Below are 21,212 nucleotides of genomic sequence, written 5' to 3'. Positions count from 1 at the left end.
TGCCCTTTGACTGGATCAATTTGGCGTTGTGTACTGCCGCGCTCCAATGGAAACCGTCAGCAGATAGTCAGGTGACACTGTCTATTAGATGAGCATTGGCAAAGTTCAGCAGCAGACGATAATGTGCTAAAAATCTGGTTCGGTTAAAGCCAACACAGTGACATTTCACACCATGGAGCATCGACGTGTCAGGTCTAGCTCAGTGTGTTGCGTTCCATGTCCATGTCGCAATGGTTGAATTATTAAGCCCAAAAGACAAAGCGAGGTGGCTGATTGGTATTTGTGTCACTGGGTCCATGGCAAAATACTTAGGTTGGAACTTGTGTCCACCAAAAACTTGCATCCTGTCTTATGGTCTGTGATGGAAGAGGTGCAAGGATGACGACTGGCTATCTGGAACAATTAATTCCACATGTTCTATACCACTGAGGTAGGTACATGAAGAGGTTCACTTGCGTGTTTGGTCTCCAAACTTCTTGTGGAACCAACTCAGGTCTGTCCAGGCTGAAGAGTCGGCTACTGAGAAGTTCGCTGACATACAACTTCTCCATCTTCCCGAACCGTCCTCCATATTTCTGGTTGTAGAGCAGTTCACCCATCTCCTTACTCAGCTTGTCAAGTTTGTTCAAAAGACTTGTCATAATCTGCTCATTTTACCATTGAGGAGCTATTACATGCCATCATACTTCCTGTACAGGTGGTCTGTATGATTGTGTTCTGAATCCTGTGTGCCAGATCTGTTACGGCATCGAGTGACATCTCTGTTTGTAATGCTATAGTGGCCTTCACCCTTGCTGGCAGATACCTACTCTAAAATGTACACAGTAACAAATTGGGCACCACGCATGCATCAGCCTTGCTCCTTTAATGACAAGAGGTACTGGGATGATTTCCTGCCGGTGACGTTCTCTTGTGCGAGAACCTGCCAAACTCTTTTCTCCTGCGAAGCAGACACTCTTCAAATTAACTTCGTGTATTAACCTGTATCCAGAGGACAAGTGTGTAATATTATGTTGCTGAACTTCGTGCTGCAGCAAGTAGAAAGCATTTGACAGTGCTCCTAGTGGCCAGTGTGTAAACCCTGTCGATGTCTGCCAAACAACAAGCTGATCATCTGACATCCGGTGTGGCTGTTGCTCGTCATCACTATATTTCTTTAAAATAATATAATGTGGTGGCATTACCACAAAAGTTAACATTTATGCCTCATTATGACTAATATGTATAAGAAAACAAACTTAAACATATACTGAGGTGACGAACTTCATGAGAAACGTCCTAATGCTGTGTCGGACCCCCTTTTGCCCAGTTTAATGCAGCAATTCAACATAGTACGGACTCAACCACCAAGTCATTGGAAATCCCCTGCAGAAATACTGACCCACACTGCCTCACCAAGCCATGCTGCCTCTATAGCAATCCATAACAGGTATTTGGCTGTTTTCCAGAAATAGTCTTAAATGGTTAATTATATCTTTTTATGCTCATAACATGCTTTTTTTCATCTTGAATTTCATTATTCTTTCATAAAAACGGAAATGAAATTCAAATAATTTGAAAGCGTGCTAAAATGATCCATCTGAGATGTGTGGGTGTCACTGGATAGCTTGTCTCTCTTCCATCAACAAATTTCCACTCAAAGGCCAATAGGTTCTAACCACTGCTTTGGTATCAGTTTTATTTCTAGTATGAACTGCTGGCCTGTCATAGCACCAAAATACAATAAAAAACTTAAAAAATTCTCGATTTTAGAAATGACTCTAACACTGCTAAAAACAAACTTTTGATTTGGTATTGGTTACCATCGAACAACTGCAACATCATCTTTCATGAAGTTTTATCGTAGTCAATCCTTCAATTAAAATGAACTGTACTTTCCATCTGACATGTTTAGGCAATGAGCTACTACATACATCAATCACTTAATACCATTTCATGCACTTTCTTAGCATTTTCATTGTGGTTGGAGATATGGCAAATTTTTCTCTTGGATTCGCTTACAGAGATGTATGGTCTGTATCTAATTCAGTTAACCCTCTCTTATTTGTTAAAAATAAAGCAGCAGGTTGCTGGTAAAACTTGATCAAAACCATACAAAAACCATTTTATGATGATGTGGTATTCAAGTTTATCCATTTCAGAATGCACAGTGGTAACTTTATAAGCTATATAAATAAAAGCACATCGAATTACCACACAGCTTACATTACTGTGTGCCAAACACTAACAACATAAACAAGATTTCAATTATATGAACAACACTATTGGCATGCTGATAAATTTCTGCTTGTCCTCAGATTCATCCTCAATATACAATACCTGAAGATTAGCGAGATGCAAAGCAATGATTGCAGAGTGATATGACAGGTAATGCACTTGTGCAGATGTAGCTGCTTGAGACAATAGAGAAAGTGCTGTTGCTGGTGGCTGCAGCTCAGCAGCCAGAATCAATGCACGAACTTTGAGTGCAGGGCAGCTACGAGGCTCATCAAAGTCTGATGTTAGTAGTGGTTGTTCTAAAACATGTGACAACCATCTGCTAGCTGTTGGCAGATCTCCTCTTGCAACTAGGAGTTCTGCCCTCCTGCAAGTTTGATTGAAAAATAATTAATTCTATCAAAAAGAAAATTTCTATAAGAATACTATAAAATTAAGAGACAGAATTGCTGGCCATTACTTACTTTCAGCAGAACTGTCTGTACTGCCAATATACATATATAAATGTGCATAACTATCGTAGTTTTCAGAACTAATAGTTCTTTTCTTGGGCAGGGGAGAGGGATAGACTGGGAAGGATGTCATTTAGACCCCAAGATGAGAGGTGTTCATAGTTATTTATCCCACATACTTAATGAAGACATGTGATTAAACTCCACTACACAGTAAAGCGAAATGAAGTTAGCTTCAGTCTCCAATATAATGGTTGGCAAACACACATAATGAAAAATACATAAAAAACTAAAACAAAAAGAAAAGCCACAAATGCTCACTGCTAAAATTCTTCAAAGGCAGATCAACACTATCACTACAGAATGTAAGTCCGATAACCACATAATCTAATAAACTTAAGTATTAACCGGCATTGAAATCAACAGAGTCCAATTAGCTAAGTGAGTTGAAGTTAAACTCAGTGTGAATAATTCAAAGTCCGATCCAGCTTAACAAGCCACAAAGTTTCACTCAACTACTTATGAATAAAATCAGAGTCCTCAACACTGCAGACTTTTCTAAGTCCCATGGAACTATTGTGGAATATCTCTAAGTATTGAGACCAACATCTTGGAAAAACTTTTAAGTCCCAAAAACAGGCAGCTACACCAGGACCCAAACCAGCAGAGGTCTTGTCTCTACAACTCCGTCCAGAAGAGTGCAAAAGAGGCAAGATGGCCATCGTCTTATATAAAACTGGCATCCCTTCTCCACAAATACCAAGCATCTATGTCATTTAACAACTCAGAACAATTACCAGCCTTGTTTTACAATTCTTTATACAATAGTGCACTTTTAAATCTGGATGTGACATAAGATGAGCACAACACATTTGAACAAAATGACATACCATACTCTGCTCGATCTGCTCTACAAAAATAGGTTGTCCCCAAATTAAACAAATGCACATTTTTATTCCAGCAGTCAAATTCAGTTCATGCTCTCTCTCTCTCTCTCTCTCACACATCACACACACACACACACACACACACACACACACACACATATATACAGACACAAGCAGACTATATATATATAAAGATGATGTGACTTACCAAACGAAAGCGCTGGCACATCGATAGAAACACAAACATACACACAAAATTCAAGCTTTCGCAACAAACTGTTGCCTCATCAGGAAAGAGGGAAGGAGAGGGAAAGACGAAAGGATGTGGGTTTTAAGGGAGAGGGTAAGGAGTCATTCCAATCCCGGGAGCGGAAAGACGTACCTTAGGGGGAAAAAAGGACAGGTATACACTCGCACACACGCACATATCCATCCACACACATACAGACACAAGCAGACCATTTTTTTAAGAATTACAGCCGGAGATGGGGACTTCAAGTGTGAGCCCTTTGGGGGTAATGCCAAATGTCAGACAAGCCTGAGAAAATAAAATATGGGAGTGTAATCTGGCTAGGGCAAACGCATGTTTGCAGAGGGAATGTAAATAAAACTTAATGGGGTCATTGTGGGGATGATGTGAGGGTGACATGGTATTAGAAGGTGGAAAGTGTAACATGAGGCTGAAATGAAAAGGAAAATAAAAATATATGGCGAAAGATAAGGTGAACTAGAAAGCAACTGGAGATCTGGTGTGAAAAAAGGCGAAAAAGTGTTGGTTATAGCTGGGCTATGTTGATCCTGTGGTGAACTTGGGTTGGTAGACAACGATGTGCACAAAGGTTATGTGGTTGTGTTGCCGCCAAAACATGTTAAAGGGTGGAGCAATTCAGGAAAATTTCGAAAAAACTGCGTGTAAATGTATTAAAAGGAGTGGTTTAGTGGTGGCAGATTGTGAAAATGAGGCTAACAATTGTCTGACGAAGAAATAATGATGTTAAAACCTGTGGGAAGCGGCTAAAAAAGATCAGTGATGTGGGAAAAACGGAAATGGGAAAAAAGCGAAAGTTATTAGAACTAGCCGAAATGGCTGTTTAATAGCTGAAAGGAACTGTTTGTGGACTGGAAACGGTGGATTTTGTAGCAGCGGTATTGTTGAAAGCGGAAAAAAATTTTTTGTTTATGATTTGGAAGTGGGTTACGTATTATTGAGTATATATAGGCGGGATAAAATTGTATGGTAGATTCGTTAAAGAGGAGAAGGTGAATGCAAAGTGAAACTACTTGCAAAAACAGAAAGAGAAAATAAGATGATAGGAAAGATTTCGAAATGCAACAGTGACAATAACAAACGTAATTGTTGGGTTCAAATTAATGATACGAATATAATAGAGGGAAACATTCCACGTGGGAAAAATATATCTAAAAACAAAGATGATGTGACTTGCTGAACGAAAGTGCTGGCAGGTCGATAGACACACAAACAAACGCAAACATACACACGAAATTCAAGCTTTCGCAACAAACTGTTACTTCATCAGGAAAGAGGGAAAGACGAAAGGATGTGGGTTTTAAGGGAGAGGGTAAGGAGTCATTCCAATCCCGGGAGCGGAAAGACTTACCTTAGGGGGAAAATAGGACAGGTATACACTCGCACACACACACATATCCATCCGCACATACACAGTCCATGTGCGGATGGATATATGTGTGTGTGCGCGAGTGTATACCTGTCCTTTTTTCCCCCAAGGGAAGTCTTTCCACTCCCGGGATTGGAATGAGTCCTTATCCTTTCGTCTTTCCCTCTCCTTCCCTCTTTCCTGATGAAGCAACAGTTTGTTGTGAAAGCTTGAATTCCGTGTGTATGTTTGCGTTTGACAAACACAATCATACACACAAAATTCTAGCTTTCGCAACCAATGGTTGCTTCATCAGGAAAGAGGGAAGGAGAGGGAAAGATGAAAGGATGTGGGTTTTAAGGGAGAGGGTAAAGAGTCATTCCAATCCCGGGAGCGGAAAGACTTACCTTAGGGGGAAAAAAGGCACGGGTATACACTCGCACACACACACATATGCCCGAGTCCGCACATATACAGACACAAGCAGACATATTGGTCTTTAAATATGTCTGCTTGTGTCTGTATATGTGTGGATGGATAGGTGTGTGTGTGTGTGCGAGTGTATACCTGTCCTTTTTCCCCCCTAAGGTAAGTCTTTCCGCTCCCGGGATTGGAATGACTCCTTACCCTCTCCCTTAAAACTCACATCCTTTCATCTTTCCCCTCTCCTTCCCTCTTTCCTGACGAAGCAACCGGGGGTTGCAAAAGCTCGAAATTTTGTGTGTGTGTTTGTGTGTTTTTTATTGTGCCTATCTACCAGCGCTTTCCCGTTTGGTAAGTCATGGAATCTCTGTTTTTAATATATTTTTCCCATGTGGAATGTTTCTTTCTAATATATATATATAAAAACTGGAAAATATAAGGAACTAATGAAAAAAGATGGAGTGCTTAAATGGCGAAAAACAAAACACTACTCAGTGACAATAAAAAATCAATACACAGAAAGTTTATAATTTTTGGATGGCCAATACTACCACTGTCCATATGTGTCATGCCAAAGTGAGCGTGTAGCAGGATTGCTTTCCCCCTCCCCGCCTCACCTCCCACAAAGTACTGTCGAGTTACAAAAATGCATGCTGGGCCGCACCACACACGCGTTATACACATCTCAATTTGCTCCTAGTGTGACTTCTTTCACACATTATCTCCAAAGCATATCTACATAGCCACAGATTAGAGAGCCATTCATCTCTTTGTTACTATAGCCAGAAGGGTGGGATATCATATACTGGTGGGCACAGATTTGATAGTTCCACATATCCCCGGCCATGCCACTGCATGGCCGCCACCACCACCTGCAGTGCCATATTAGCCTCCATGCCACAGTACGTGTAATTGAACTGCTGCACTCGAAAACAATCGCTCCAGCTCAGTTTATAGCACGTTGTGTCACAATGTCAAAGTGTTAATTAAGTGAAATGCACAATAGAAGTAACAATGAAAATGTTGGAGAGTGGTTGTGTGGTGGAAAATAACATTGAGTATGCATTGTTCCATTTGATCCTGATAGCAGTTGTAGTGACGGATGGATGACAATAGTTGTGGAGTATTTTGTACCATAACTTCACTTGTGCTCATATACTTTTTTCTTATTTTAATAGATTATTTTTGCTTTGAAACATTTATAGTTTGTATCTGAACACTCCTCTTAGTTGTTCTTTTCCTCTACAGTATAATTACAGTACTGATGAACTCATTGCAGTTATAGATTCAGCTCCTACTACCATTACCACAACTAAACTTCCAAGCCAGGTGGAGCAGAGGTAAGATATTAAACTAGCATTCAGGTTGGTAGGTCAAATTCTAGTCTGGCCATATAGATTAAGGTTTTCCATGTTTTCTCTAAATCACTTAGATGAATGACAGGATGGTTCCTTTGAAAAGGATGTGATTCATTTCCTTCCTGCCCGCATCTCGTGGTCGTGCGGTAGCGTTCTCGCTTCCCACGCCCGGGTTCCCGGGTTCGATTCCCGGCGGGGTCAGGGATTTTCTCTGCCTCGTGATGGCTGGGTGTTGTGTGCTGTCCTTAGGTTAGTTAGGTTTAAGTAGTTCTAAGTTCTAGGGGACTGATGACCATAGATGTTAAGTCCCATAGTGCTCAGAGCCATTTGAACCATTTCCTTCCTCTATCTCCATCTCCAACAATCTTGTCATCAAAGGGATGTTAAATCATTCTTTCAGTACTGAAATACCTATTTCCATCAAAGATGGCGGCAACAAAATGCTGTAAGTAATTTTTTTTTTTTTTTTCATCTGCAGTGTATGTGCAGTTACAAATCATAAGCACATGGCAGGCTGCAACCCAGATGGCACCACACTCCTCTGTTGCTACTACCTGTCAATCAGAAGGCCTTTTTTCTTTCTTTTTTCCTTGTTTCAATCTTCAGTATGAACCTTCATTTGGGACACTGCTGGCTCATTTGCTATGTCTACAGTACTGCACTAAGTGCTTTGCTGAACTGTTTTCACTACATTAAGCCCAGTGTGGAAATGTTAGAATGGAATTACCTTATGCCATGTGGATATGACAGGCGGCTACAGGGTGGAAGATTATTTTTATGAGGTGTCTCACATCTCATTGAATGTGGCTTATACTACTGTAGTGAAATCATTAAAAATAAAGTCTCACATTGATATTCTTTCAGTCTAATGAAGCACTAGCAAACCAATCTCATCTATAACTAAACCATCACTGACCTTAGTCTGCTTTCCCATTTATTTACTGCTTCTAATTGAGAAACAGCCTGTTCAGCTTCCTGCCATTTCCCTGTGTGCATTGCTCGTGTGAAAGTTAAAATTTGTTCTGAAAATATCCATGCATGAGATATTGGCTCATGCGGAAAATTTTCACGGGCAAAATCGAGTAGTAATGTTGCAACATTATACTCTCCCTGAAAATATATTTGAACAGTTATGTAGGTTAATTCTAATGCAAGTGGTTTAAGAAAGCATCTTATATGTTTTGCACTGAAATTTCAGAAGCAAGGAGATTTAATTACCTGTTCTGTGAGAAAATTTATGACATTGCAGACTGCCAAACATGTGCCTTCACCACTGTAAGACTGAACGCCTTGGGCTGGATGAGACATATTCAGATGTAAAAGAAGCTGGCTTGAAATTAGTGTCATTTCAGTTTTACCATAAAGACACCAAAGTCCAGCTTTCTGTGCATAGCTGTTTGCTATTAAATCAATGATTGAATGTTGATAGTTCAGGACATCACTTTTCATGAGTAGCTGTTAATTATTAGACAAAACAAAAAAAAGTTTTCCTTTGGAATATATTGAACTTATATTAAAAGAAGGTGCTTACAATAACACAGACTTATTAACACCATTAGTAACTAGGTGAATCAATCAAAGAATGGAAACACCACTGAATGGCAGACAGAAACATTAAAAAGCAGAGGTCACAACGATTTCTTGTTTGTTTTCAGACAAGAAAATTACACAAACTTCTTTTTAAGCTTTTGATACTGCACAGAGATTTTTTATTTTTATTTTTTAACAATGGGTTTCAGATGGATATGTAAAATAATTATGTCTATTATTGGGGTATATAACAAACAGAATACCAGGAAATATGTACAGAACTGATTTTTAACTAGATGCAGGAGGACTTCGGAAATTGGCTGAATTACAAGTAGCAATGATGTACAATGACATCCAGGGGAGTACAAGAAGGGAGAGAGAATTGTGGGATAATGTACACCTTTTATAAATAAGTAAGATGACATCATCAGTTTACAGTGGATAGGAATTTCTGAAAGAGGAGGCGAACTTTATTATCAGAAATTCCCAATAACTGTGAAATAATCACACCATCAGCTGAATTACTTTTATTATTGTTAGTAACAATGGGCGAGCCAGCCTAGAAATTTTCTGAGGCAACAGACCCACAGAGCTTTAAAAATTCTGAACATTCAATACTTACACGGGGTTGTTGGCAATGGTAAGAATGGGGGGGGGGGGGGGGGGGATGGATGGAGAGAGGAGAGAGAGGGGATATATATATATATATATATATATATATATATATATATATATATATATATGACACCAATTGGTCTATTTGAGTGTCAGTTTCAGTACTAACTTTATTAAGCAGCTTATCACTTGGTTTCATGGGGCTGAGTGGGTCCAGTTCCTGAACATCCAATGCGGAAAATTCTGAGGTGATCACAGAGAATCAAACACCAATCACTAGACGTTATAGGTGGGCAATGAGAAATTAAGAATGTCTTATGATTTGTAATTTGGTTTTTAATGTTACTAATGCTCGATTTGAGTTTTTATGCTTAAGGCGCTTTTCTCAAGCAAATGCTGCGGCAGATGATGGCCCACAAATCACTTAGCGAGATGGAGGGGCAGGCCTGTGAAGACTACCGAGTAAATATAAATGAACAGCATAATGACTGTAATGCCACAGTAAATGGAAGTTGATTTTGCTTTACTGTTTGCCAGAAGAAAAGCAAAATTTATAAATGGAAATTGATTTTGCTTCAGTGATTGTCAGAAGAAAAGCAAAATTTATAAAACCTGAGAACTTTTTTATTAGAATTTTCATTTCATCAAAGCATTTAACCAATAATTTCACTAACAAAAATAAGTATTTAAAGGTTTTATTATGTAATGGAAGTGGGGAAGGGAAAGGAACACATTTTGCTTGCTGAGTATCTTGCATATGGTAGAAACTAACTGGAATCTTTCACACAGCAAAGACGTGAGTGTAGCTTAACAGGGGAGTGAGCAGAATCTGAAGCTCTTGTAATGAAAAAGTGCAAGAAAGTGTTTATAAACATGATTCAGGATGATATATGTTGATTCTAAGGGATTCACTTAGAAACCATTTACAGTACATCTGGCTCACTAAGCTCGATGAAGAATTGAATATTGAAAGCAACACAATAAGCTTTACTAATACCTTCAGTAACAAGAACAAGTATGGTCTGGATCAAACATGAACGCAAAAAAAAAAAAAAAAAAACAAACCAGACAGAGAGACAAGAAAATTATATTCTATAGGAATACAAGATGTAAATTGAAAAACTGAAATGTTTAAACTGTAGGCACGTGAGGAAAAGGGTGAGGCAGTACAGTGAACACCCACTGACCTGTTACTGCCCCACAGATGCTAGAGTGAACATCTTTTACGGAGGTGGGAACAGTTTATATTGACTAAGAAAGAACTGACAAATAACAAATGACAAAAACAGAACCCAAATTATAGCAATTAACAGTGACCAACATGGGACTGCGAGATTGAAGAGAGCCTGGTGACAAAAATTATTATAGTAGAAGTAACTGGATGGAATACAATGTTCAACGGGTCAGATCACCACCCACATTTAAGATGACATTTTAATGGCAAACAGACACACAATGAAATTTTTGTCTCGTATAAAATTGGTTATGGAGATATGGGCCCTATGTATTCCATCGCAGTGTGGAAAACCCTCACGATATCAAAAGTGAGATGGCTGCTCAGGCTCTCTTTAGACCAGGAATTTGCCCCAGTATATGCACGTGAGTCCTATAGCAGTGCATGACTGAAGTTGTTCTATCCAAAATGTGAGTGTATGTCTGTGCATGTAAAGTTTCTACTTTGAAGGATGACATCACATCTCATTCGTTTGTCCATCTGCCATCTCATTCGTTTGTCCATCTGCCATTCACTTCTTTATTTTTAAGGTGAGCAGTAGTTGCAAATATCTTTATGTTAGTTTAGTTAAAACAAATCTACAGAAGCCCACTGATGTGACTCAATAATTTAGCAGTGTGTAATAAAATAGATGAAAGGAATAAAACGTTAAAGTTGAGCCACTGTACACCGTTTGACACTACAGACAACCAATACGCATTGTGTCTCAGAATATTCTTTGAATGAGGAATTAAAAATTTCAGGAATTTATGTTCATTGTTAATGTGAACTAGTTTCATACCAAACCACATTTACTGGGCAGTTTCTCATTTTCTTCAACACCAGACTGTGCGGGGAGAATGAAATTGTTGGAATACTGGCAAATAGATAACCACTTTTGGTGTATGTTACATATTGTTGCATGAATCAGTAACTATAATCTATACACTGTACAACAACATATGCAGCTGTTTAACTAGTCTGCCCAGAAGCCAAAGCATTTGAGTTAATGAAAGATCTAATAAAAGAGTCTGACATCATGGAAAAGTGATGGACCAAGATTTGCTCTATCAAATATTGAATTTATGCACCAAAACTTAGCATCTATAACCAACCTTAACATGAAGGGACAAAAGGAAGTGAGACAAAGGAGGAAGCAAGAATACATATTCAAGGTCAACAAAATTAAGGTCTACTGAATCTCATACTTACTTCAAAAACCAAAGAGGGTTTCCCAGCAGTGACTGCTGCATATTGGGCAAATGACTGGATGCCAAGTGATGTTAGGTAACTCAGAGACAAGTCACTACTTTTTGCTATAGATCGTGCTATTAAAATATCCTGTCAAAGTAAAGACAAATCAATCATTGCAATCATGCCAGTGTAACATAAAGTTACTAAAACAAAAACATTTTGCAGCTCACAAACCTTATTTTCATCACTCAAATTGTAGAGCCAAGCAAGAGCATGTTGTAGACAAATATTATCATTAGCCTCCTGAGCTAACATAATTGCTTCCTTTAGTGCTGACAGTGCCTCTTTCCTACAAAATGGCTGAAATTATTACATGACATTTACATAATATTTGTAAGTAAAAGTAGAAAGTGAAAAAGTTTCTGCTTTCCTGTTAGTGATTCCAAATTCTAATGTACACACACCTATAGCCAAAGTGTGCGTAGAGTATGGTTAAATTCAGAGCAGCAAATCTGAATCCTCTGTTTTTCTCATCTTGATTATTTGTTTTGCTATCATTTGTATTGGTATTTCTGTCAAAGCAATGAAACAAACTATCAACAGCTCCACAAAATTCATTCACTCGGGCACAGTTCAGGTAACTCAAATAATGCTGCAAATCATTAAAGAAAAATCAGTTTGGCAATTCTAATAATTTGAAAATTAAAAAAAAAGATGAAATAAAAATAAGATCATTAACCAACATTTGGCAAATCTACAATAAAATATTAAACATAAACAAATAAACAGCTATGTATGTATTGTTCTCATTCATCCATTTGGCTTTACAAACACAGCAAGGTTGATAAATCATAATGATTTAGGCTACATAGGTCCTGCTTGCTATTGTAATACACTCAAGTAGAATAATAAAGTCTCTACACTAAATCCTTTGTTATTATGAAGATTGCTACTGGTATTTGATTTCTTAACTGAGGGTCATGTCCCATACAGTGCAATGCCACTTTGTAGTATTTTTGTGTAGTAATTTTTGTTAAATAAATGCTGTTTCTTCAACATAAAAAATTGTGCATCTGTAAAACTGGCCTGCTTGGACTGCTAACCAGAATTACGTTGGATATGTTTGGAGTTTATTAGAAATCTTGTGCGCTTGTTAATTACATGCCTATCTTATTTATAAAGCAGTTTGGAAATTTTTACCCACATTTATACTGTGATTGTCTCTCCAATCTATGTTCTCGACTGCACATAAGCAGTGTTTAACCAACACTAAACTATTATCCACAATAGTCATAGAAACTGTGTGCCCTTTTGGGGGTGGGGAGTGGGCAACGCCCTTCTGGGTTGGGGGCACTTCTGGGTTAGGGGTGCTCAATGATGGGGTCATCAGCGCCCATACAAAATTAGTGGAAACAAATGCAGTTAAAATGGAGAAAAGGCGAGAAAAAGCAATCTGATATGAAACTGCATTCACTTTCCCCCAATCTCATCCATGATAACCCGCTCACAGTAGCTCACATCATGAAAGACAGCATTAGAATTGTTCAGATTTTTTAAAACTTAAGTAAATCTATGTAAGACCAGAGGAAAACTAAAATAGATTCAGAGGAATATGTGGCTGGCTGATCATTTATAAAAAAGAAAAAAACCACGGATGAGATAGCCCTCTTGATAACACATTAAAAACAGCATACTAAAATTTTAGGGAACGAGCTGGACAATTGTTGCTGAGAGCCCCAAACCCACAAATGCCCACTCAGGCTGGGGTCTATGCGAGGGCAAGTGAGAAGGGCCTCACCCCACTTGTTTGACTGAAAGGAGGTACACCATGGCCACGGTGAACTTTACTAGATGCAGCGTATTGTCTTTTATTACCAGCCGCTCGTCTTCCCATTGACATATGACTCTGTGCCTCAACAGCGAGGTGAAATCGTGTAGGGCGACTGCCCACTGAAGTATCTGAGGATTAGGACTTCTTGGCTGATACATCTGCCCTTTCATTCACCTTAATACCCACATGCCTTGGCACCCAAGAGAAAGATACCTTCGTCCCCAGCCTTTGTAGGTGGAGGAGAGTGTTCTAGATGTTCTGGACTATTTTATTTGCTTGCTACAAGCGTTGTAGAGTGTGAAGGCACAAAGGGGGTCAGAACAGGCACAGAATTTAGCAGTCAAAACACGTCTCATCTGCTCCAGTGCGCACAAGATCATGTATAATTCTGTGCCAAAAGCAGTAAGGTCTTGAGGCAGCTGGATCTTGCAAAAATTACGGAAAAACACCAGAGTAACCAATGGAGTCCCCATTCAGACTCAAGCTTATATCCAGCCACAGAGTTGTGATGCTCAGATAAATTGTCATAAAATAATGCATTAAAAACACATGCAGGAGAGCAGCCTCTCCTGTACTGCACTAAATCTAAAATTAATTTGGGCCTCTGAAGTAACCAGGGTGGCAGGCAGTTAAAACCCTGGATTTGGGGCTGTACTCACTCCACACAAAAGTGATGCTAGCACACACTGCATGCAGATCACGAATGGCTTTGTCACTCATGGACAATTGGAGATAAGGCATTCCAGGGATGGATGAGCAACAGTGTGGTATGCTGGTATATTTGGAACAGAGAGGAATTTACATGCCTGACACACCACAATATACACGGTGTTACAAAAAGGTACGGCCAAACTTTCAGGAAACATTCCTCACACACAAATAAAGAAAAGATGTTACGTGGACATGTGTCCGGAAACGCTTAACTTCCATGTTAGAGCTCATTTTAGTTTCGTCAGTATGTACTGTACTTCCTCGATTCACCGCCAGTGGCCCAATTGAAGGTAGGTAATGTTGACTTCGGTGCTTGTATTGACATGCGACTCATTGCTCTACAGTACTAATATCAAGCACATCAGTACGTAGCATCAACAGGTTAGTGTTCATCACGAACATGGTTTTGCAGTCAGTGCAATGTTTAAAAATGCGGAGTTGGCAGATGCCCATTTGATGTATGGATTAGCACGGGGCAATAGTCGTGGCGTGGTACGTTTGCATCGAGACAGATTTCCAGAATGAAGGTGTCCCGACACCAAGACGTTCGAAGCAATTGATCGGCGTCTTAGGAAGCACGGAAAATTCCAGCCTATGACTCGCGACTGGGGAAGACCTAGAACGACGAGGACACCTGCAATGGATGAGGCAATTCTTCGTGCATTTGACGATAACCCTAATGTCAGCGTCAGAGAAGTTGCTGCTGTACAAGCTAACGCTGACCACGTCACTGTATAGAGAGTGCTAAGGGAGAACCAGTTGTTTCCATACCATGTACAGCGTGTGCAGGCACTATCAGCAGCTGATTGGCATCCACGGGTACACTTCTGCGAATGGTTCATCCAACAATGTGTCAATCCTCGTTTCAGTGCAAATGTTCTCTTTACGGATGAGGCTTCATTCCAACATGACCAAATTGTAAGTTTTCACAGTCAAGATGTGTGGGCTGACGAGAATCCGCACGCAATTGTGCAATCACGTCATCAACACAGATTTTCTGTGAACTTTTGGGCAGGCATTGTTGGTGACGTCTTGATTGGGCCCCATGTTCTTCCACCTACGCTCAATGGAGCACGTTATCATGATTTCATATCGGATACTCTACCTGTGCTGCTAGAACATGTGCCTTTACAAGTACGACACAACATGTGGTTCATGCATGATGGAGCTCCTGCACATTTCAGTCGAAGTGTTCGTACGCTTCTCAACAACAGATTCGGTGACCGATGGATTGGTAGAGGCGGACCAATTCCATGGCCTCCACGCTCTCCTGACCTCAACCCTCCTGACTTTCATTTATGGGGGCATTTGAAAGCTCTTGTCTACGCAACCCCGGTACCAAATGTAGAGACTCTTCATGCTCGTATTGTGGACAGCTGTGATACAATACGCCATTCTCCAGGGCTGCATCAGCGCATCAGGGATTCCATGCGACGGAGGGTGGACGCATGTATCCTCGCTAACGGAGGACATTTTGAACATTTCCTGTAACAACATGTTTGAAGTCATGAAACTTCCTGGCAGATTAAAACTGTGTGCCCGACTGAGACTCCAACTCGGGACCTTTGCCTTGCATCAGTACTGACTTCTGCAGTAGCCGACAACAGCAACAGTGGGGGAAGTTGGAATTTAGATGGGACACTGTATGTACAGTGACTTGACTAATTTTCAGCATTTTTCCAACATTGCTGAACTCTGCACAACTATCCTAAGATATATAAAAGGCTTAAGACACTCATAGAAGATATATGGCAAGGTCTGAATGGACTGGAATTGTCAAAAGGAATGAAACTCAGAATCAGAGCTCTCACCTGTGCTTGATACAGTCACGGACAACAACTTAAGGACGAGATACTGGCAGAAGTAAAGCTGTGAGGACAGGGCGTGAGTCGTGCTTGGGTAGCTCAATTGGAAGAGCACTTGCCCGCGAAAGGCAAAGGTCCCGAGTTCGAGTCTCGGTCGGGCACACAGTTTTAATCTGCCAGGAAGTTTCATATCAGTGCACACTCCGCTGCAGAGTGAAAATCTCATTGTGTTTGAAGTCATGCTGGTACGTTCTGTTGCTGTGTGTTTCCATTCCATGATTAATGTGATTTGAAGAGAAGTAATAAAATTAGCTCTAACATGGAAAGTAAACGTTTCCGGACACATGTCCACATAACATATTTTCTTTCTTTGTGTGTGAGGAATGTTTCCTGAAAGTTTGGCCGTACCTTTTTGTAACACCCTGTATAAACTGTATTACAGTAACTGGAGATCCAGGTTAAAAATTTAAATACTGTTGCAATTTGGTTTAAGTGACAGAAATGGTTCAACAAGTCACGCCTGTTAGCTAACAGTTTGAATTAGCTATTAATTATAGCCCACTAATGGAGACACTTGAAATTTACTAAAATGCAGTAAAATAGCCCAATATATTTACAAATGGCACGGTTATACAGTGAATGTAATAGTGTTTGATGAATAACAAGAATGAATCAGTTGTCACAATACTCAAGAGTCTGAAACAGGGGTTCACTAACAAATCTTAACTTTACATTTTTTTAAAATTCTGCTGACAACCAATAGCAATTTACCGCTTCTGCATAGTCCGGATTAGTCTGCAGTAGCTTTCTAATCTGTTCCTGCAGGCGAGATGGGGAAAGTGCTGCTGTCTCATTATTCTGCATAAGCGATGCCTGCTGTGCAATGAAGAGCTCAGCTTGTCTGCGTGACCAGTAAACACTGTTCATGGACCTGAGTTAAACAGAGTGATGAAGATTAAATTTTTGTGTGGCTAGATGTAAAAATATATATAATTTACCTTAAGGACTAAAAACTGAAAGCTATATCATACATAGTATACATGGTGTATTCCATTGACAATGATGTTCCCTCTCTTTCTTTTCTATTTGCTTCAAGTACCTCTACTTTAGAAATGAATATACAACTAGTTTCACAGTAGTGCGTAATTTCCAAACTCAGAAATCTCTCACCATTGAATGAAACAATAGATATAGAACAGATGGATCAGTAATGTCTTTTGGAATGTACAAGTGATCTAGATGAAGTTGTGGGAAATGGACCTTCCGAGGGGGTGTTCATGAGAATGATCATTTGAGAGGATGCAGGCAGGTCACATGTAGTTCGGAAATAATGGATTGTTGATGGCCTAACATGAGGATGCCAAAGGAATTTTTGTCAGAGTTCTGTCCTTTTAAATGGGAAAAGCATATGGTGGTTCAGATGGTCTTTGAAGCAAAATACATGGCCAGTATGGTTAGGTACTAGTTGGAATCATTAAACCCATACAAGGATTATTACCGCATCAAAAAATTGTTGACACTGGCAATCTTAATCCTCCTGCTCGCATAATCACAAGTAACATCAAATTTTATTATGTTTAGTAATTTAATATGCTATACGTTTAATATATTTTACTAGTATTTTCATAAGAACTGATTCTGTTGTTTTGTTTTTTCATATACTTGAGGATGTGGTGTAATCACTGTTGTTTGATTTTCAGTAACAGTTTTTGTCAATTCTTCCAACAAAAAATGTTCTGATGTTAATTAGCTACACTGAGCAAACTGTAGTACTGTTGAGACTATGGTATTAAATCAATAAAGAGACAAAATTAATGAAACTTTAATGTAGATTATATTTCACATTGCAGCAGTATCAACATTAGTTGCCCCCCCCCCCCCTTGACATGGTTACCAATACTGTATTTAAAAATACTGAAAAAGAAACACGGCTTTATTCCTACCTTTGTGAAGAGACTACTTATGATGAGTGTCCAAAAGATGTCCCAGGAAGTGTTGGCGAGACACTGTAGTATATTAAGTTCTGTTTGAAACTTCTGTTTACAATGGAGTACATGAAGCAGTCATCAGATAAAATGACTAAGATAAGATAATAGCACTGACTACTAGTCCTAGAAAGTGATACATCTTTATTACTTAAGCATCTCATTACGTAAATGAAGGTCCAGTAGTGGATACAATGTTCAGCAAATGCAGTAGTGCATCACACATGTTGTGAAAGTAGTGAAATGGAAGCCATAGGCGAGGGCCCAAGATTGCGCCTCCCTAATTGGACCCTGTCAATAGCTTTCCACAACTCATGTTTGAAGATCTATTACAGATGCAAAAGTTTTCAACATTTAGGGAAGGTGAGACTGTAGAGAGCCCATGGCATCTATAAGTCAGTTAACTTAAAGAATGGTTATACTCAAATGAAGCCTTGAGAAACTCAATTTTCTTGTGTGTGGGGAAGAGTGTGAAAAGTGCCAATTGGAACACAGAATGACTGTTAAGACAAAAAAATTCCAGATAAAAATCAGGAGGGCACCTCTGAAACTCCACAATGAACAATATGAAGCTGTCATGTGATGCCTGTGTCCTACACTTTCACATGGGGGGGGGGGGGGGGGTGAAGCCCATTCTGGTGGCAGATGCCACACAAATTAGATGGTCAGATGGTCATTTGTACACCAACCTTCTCAGAATTCACAGTGTAATTTCGTTTTGAGACAACACATCACTCATTAGTTCACAAATCATTTGAACCACTTGCATAAAATATTTGTAAAGCATATGAGTAGATAACTGTCCAACATCTGAAGTTTTCTTTTGGTTCCAAAATTAGGCTAATTATGCCTCTAGCCCACTGAGGAGGTTATGCCACATGTGATTAAAAAGTGCAAGAATATGACCACTGTATTTTATTAAGGATAAACAATACAGTATCCAGACATGTACAGGATCACTACCTGGCCATGTATGGAATTGCACCAATGAAGGTGGAGTTTCCATTCATTGCATTAGTCATGGTATGGTTCTGGTAGCTGAGAATTGAATAAGTCCTCTCCATTGGCCTTTACGAAGTTGGAAGGCAGGAGTGTAACTTTCAGAGATTCACGTTAAGTGTGTTGCTAGATGCATAGCAAGAGGGTTTATGATCAGAATGATGGCATCTTGATAGATATTCCAGCATTCTACAGATAGCCATCAATACTGTGTAATTTGTCCAATATACAACAGGAAGAGACACTTGTCACCACAATAGTTACAAATCTTTCGCAACACTCCTTCCTCTGCATTTTAATTAGACAGTAGACCTGGGTTCAAAGTTTGTTGAAGACAATATGAGGATCAATTTATGGCTCTCAGGTCTGACACTGGATCACATTGTGTAACCCCCCCCAATATTTCTTTAAGGCAACTGATCGACAATGTAAGGTGGTGGTTTTGGTTACTGCTAGCAAGTAGCAACTTACTCCCCAGCAGTCACCATTTCCTGTTGTCTTGCAGTTGCCTCGAAGAAACATGGTGGGATTTACACAAAATGATGCAGCGGCAAAACTGAGAGCCATATACTGAACAGATATGACAGGAAACCCCGAAGAGTCAATAAGTGTAGTCCTTGTTTTTGTTTTGTTTTAGGGTCCAAAAAACAACTAGGATCATACACACCCATGCCAGAACTATAGAACACAAAGACAAAGAGAGGAATTAAAAATGACTACTCTTTAATTCCAATTGATGGAAGAGAAGACAGCTAAAAATAGGGATGTGGAAATAAGGTAACACCACCTGCTGCCAGATGGCAACACAGGGATCATCGGAGAGAATGTAAGAACTAGCGGACTGAGGTACGAGGACTGTAGCCTTGGTAACAGTGTGAGAGGTCTTGTTTCCTGACAGACCGACGTGACCAGAAACCAACATAAACATCACTTTGACTCCATCACGAGTGAGCAAGTGACAGTTTTCCCGGACCCGTTGAACTAAGGTATGGTTGGTGTACAGCACACAGAGGCTTTGAAGGGCACTGAGAGAGTCGGATCACATGACGCAATTGAAAAGCCTGTGTCACCAGATGTACTGCCTGGCCTGATACAGGGAGAAGAACTCTGCTGTAAAGACTCCAGAGGCCGATAACGAAAAACGTCGGTGCCAATGACGAAGGCACACCTGACACCATGGTCAGTCGGAGAGCCATCAGTGAGCACAAAGGCACTATCGCGAAGTTCTGTGCGAAGGTGGTGAAACTTACAGTGATAGAGCGAGGCTAGAGTAGTTTCCTTGGAAGTGAATACAGGTCAAGGTGAACATGGGCAGCCGCACGAAGCCAAGGTGGTGAAGGATTCTTACCCACCGGGAAAGTTGTTGGTAGCGTGAAGTTAAGCTGCTGGAGCAAGAGCCGAAAGTGAACGCCAGGAGATAACAGAGAAGAGGGACGCACACCATACTGGCGGTCAAAGGAGTTATCGAAGGAGGAGGCATAGGACGGGTGGCCACACGTGGCAAACGGCATGGCGATATGACAGTGGTAGTTCGGCAGCTTCTGCATACAGACTCTCAACTGGGCTAGTGTAAAACACGCCAGTGGCCAAATGGATGCCACAATGATGGATAGTATTGAGACGGCATAAGAAGGATGGATGTGCAAATGCATAAACGAAACACTCATAGTCTAGTTTCGAATGGACACGGGACCGGTACAAATGGAGGAGGGTGGTGTGATCTGCTCCCCAGGAAGTACCACTTGCGACAAGTAGAACACTGAGGGACCATGTACAGTGGGTGGCTAGGTAAGACTTGGGAGGACCAAGAAAGTTTCCTATCGAGTATGGGCCCCAGGAATTTCGTAGTTTTAACAAATGGAAGAGCAACAGGCCCAAGATGTAAAGATGCTGGAAGAAACCAACTGCGCTGCCAAAAATTTATACAAATGGTTTTGTCAGTGGAAAAACGAAAGCCATTGTCGATGCTCCATGAGTAAAAACATTGCTGAAGATGCCGCTCAATGAGACAAGTCTGTGGAGAACTGCAATAGGAGGCAAAATCATCAACGAAAAGAGAGCCAGAGATGCCCGGCTGGAGACAGGCCATTATAGGGTTAACGGCAATAGCAAACAGGACGACACTCAGGATGGAAGCCTGAGGCACACTGTTTTCCTGGAAAAAGGTGTCTGACAAGGCAGAACCAACACATATCTTGAAAACTCAATCCCTTAAAAATTACTCATGGAACAGGGCATGCCGCCATGGAAGCCCCACTTGTAGAGAGTATGGATGATACCAGTCCTCTAGCAGGTGTCACAGGTTTTCTCTAAATTGAAAAACTCAGCCACGGTCTGGGATTTCCACATAAAACCATCCATGACATGGTTGGACAG

At 40.2% G+C, this 21,212-nt stretch overlaps 1 protein-coding gene across 1 annotated transcript in view; it reads right to left on the bottom strand.

The window, feature by feature from the left end:
• LOC126259677 (anaphase-promoting complex subunit 5) overlaps positions 1-21,212 on the bottom strand; it is a 150,916-nt gene that overhangs the window by 25,466 nt on the left and 104,238 nt on the right. The window contains exons 5-11 of the mRNA XM_049956630.1: positions 16,624-16,783; positions 11,970-12,157; positions 11,740-11,854; positions 11,524-11,652; positions 8,172-8,408; positions 7,870-8,063; positions 2,320-2,584 (exon numbers count right to left, since the gene is read on the bottom strand). Of these exons, the coding sequence (XP_049812587.1) occupies positions 2,320-2,584; positions 7,870-8,063; positions 8,172-8,408; positions 11,524-11,652; positions 11,740-11,854; positions 11,970-12,157; positions 16,624-16,783 (1,288 nt within the window). The remainder of the gene's footprint in view (positions 1-2,319; positions 2,585-7,869; positions 8,064-8,171; positions 8,409-11,523; positions 11,653-11,739; positions 11,855-11,969; positions 12,158-16,623; positions 16,784-21,212) is intronic.

The sequence above is a fragment of the Schistocerca nitens genome, chromosome 5 (assembly GCF_023898315.1).
Source record: "Schistocerca nitens isolate TAMUIC-IGC-003100 chromosome 5, iqSchNite1.1, whole genome shotgun sequence".
NCBI lineage: Eukaryota > Metazoa > Arthropoda > Insecta > Orthoptera > Acrididae > Schistocerca > Schistocerca nitens.
The sequence above is the reverse complement of the archived record's forward strand: the minus strand, read 5'-3'. Positions and strand labels throughout refer to the sequence as shown.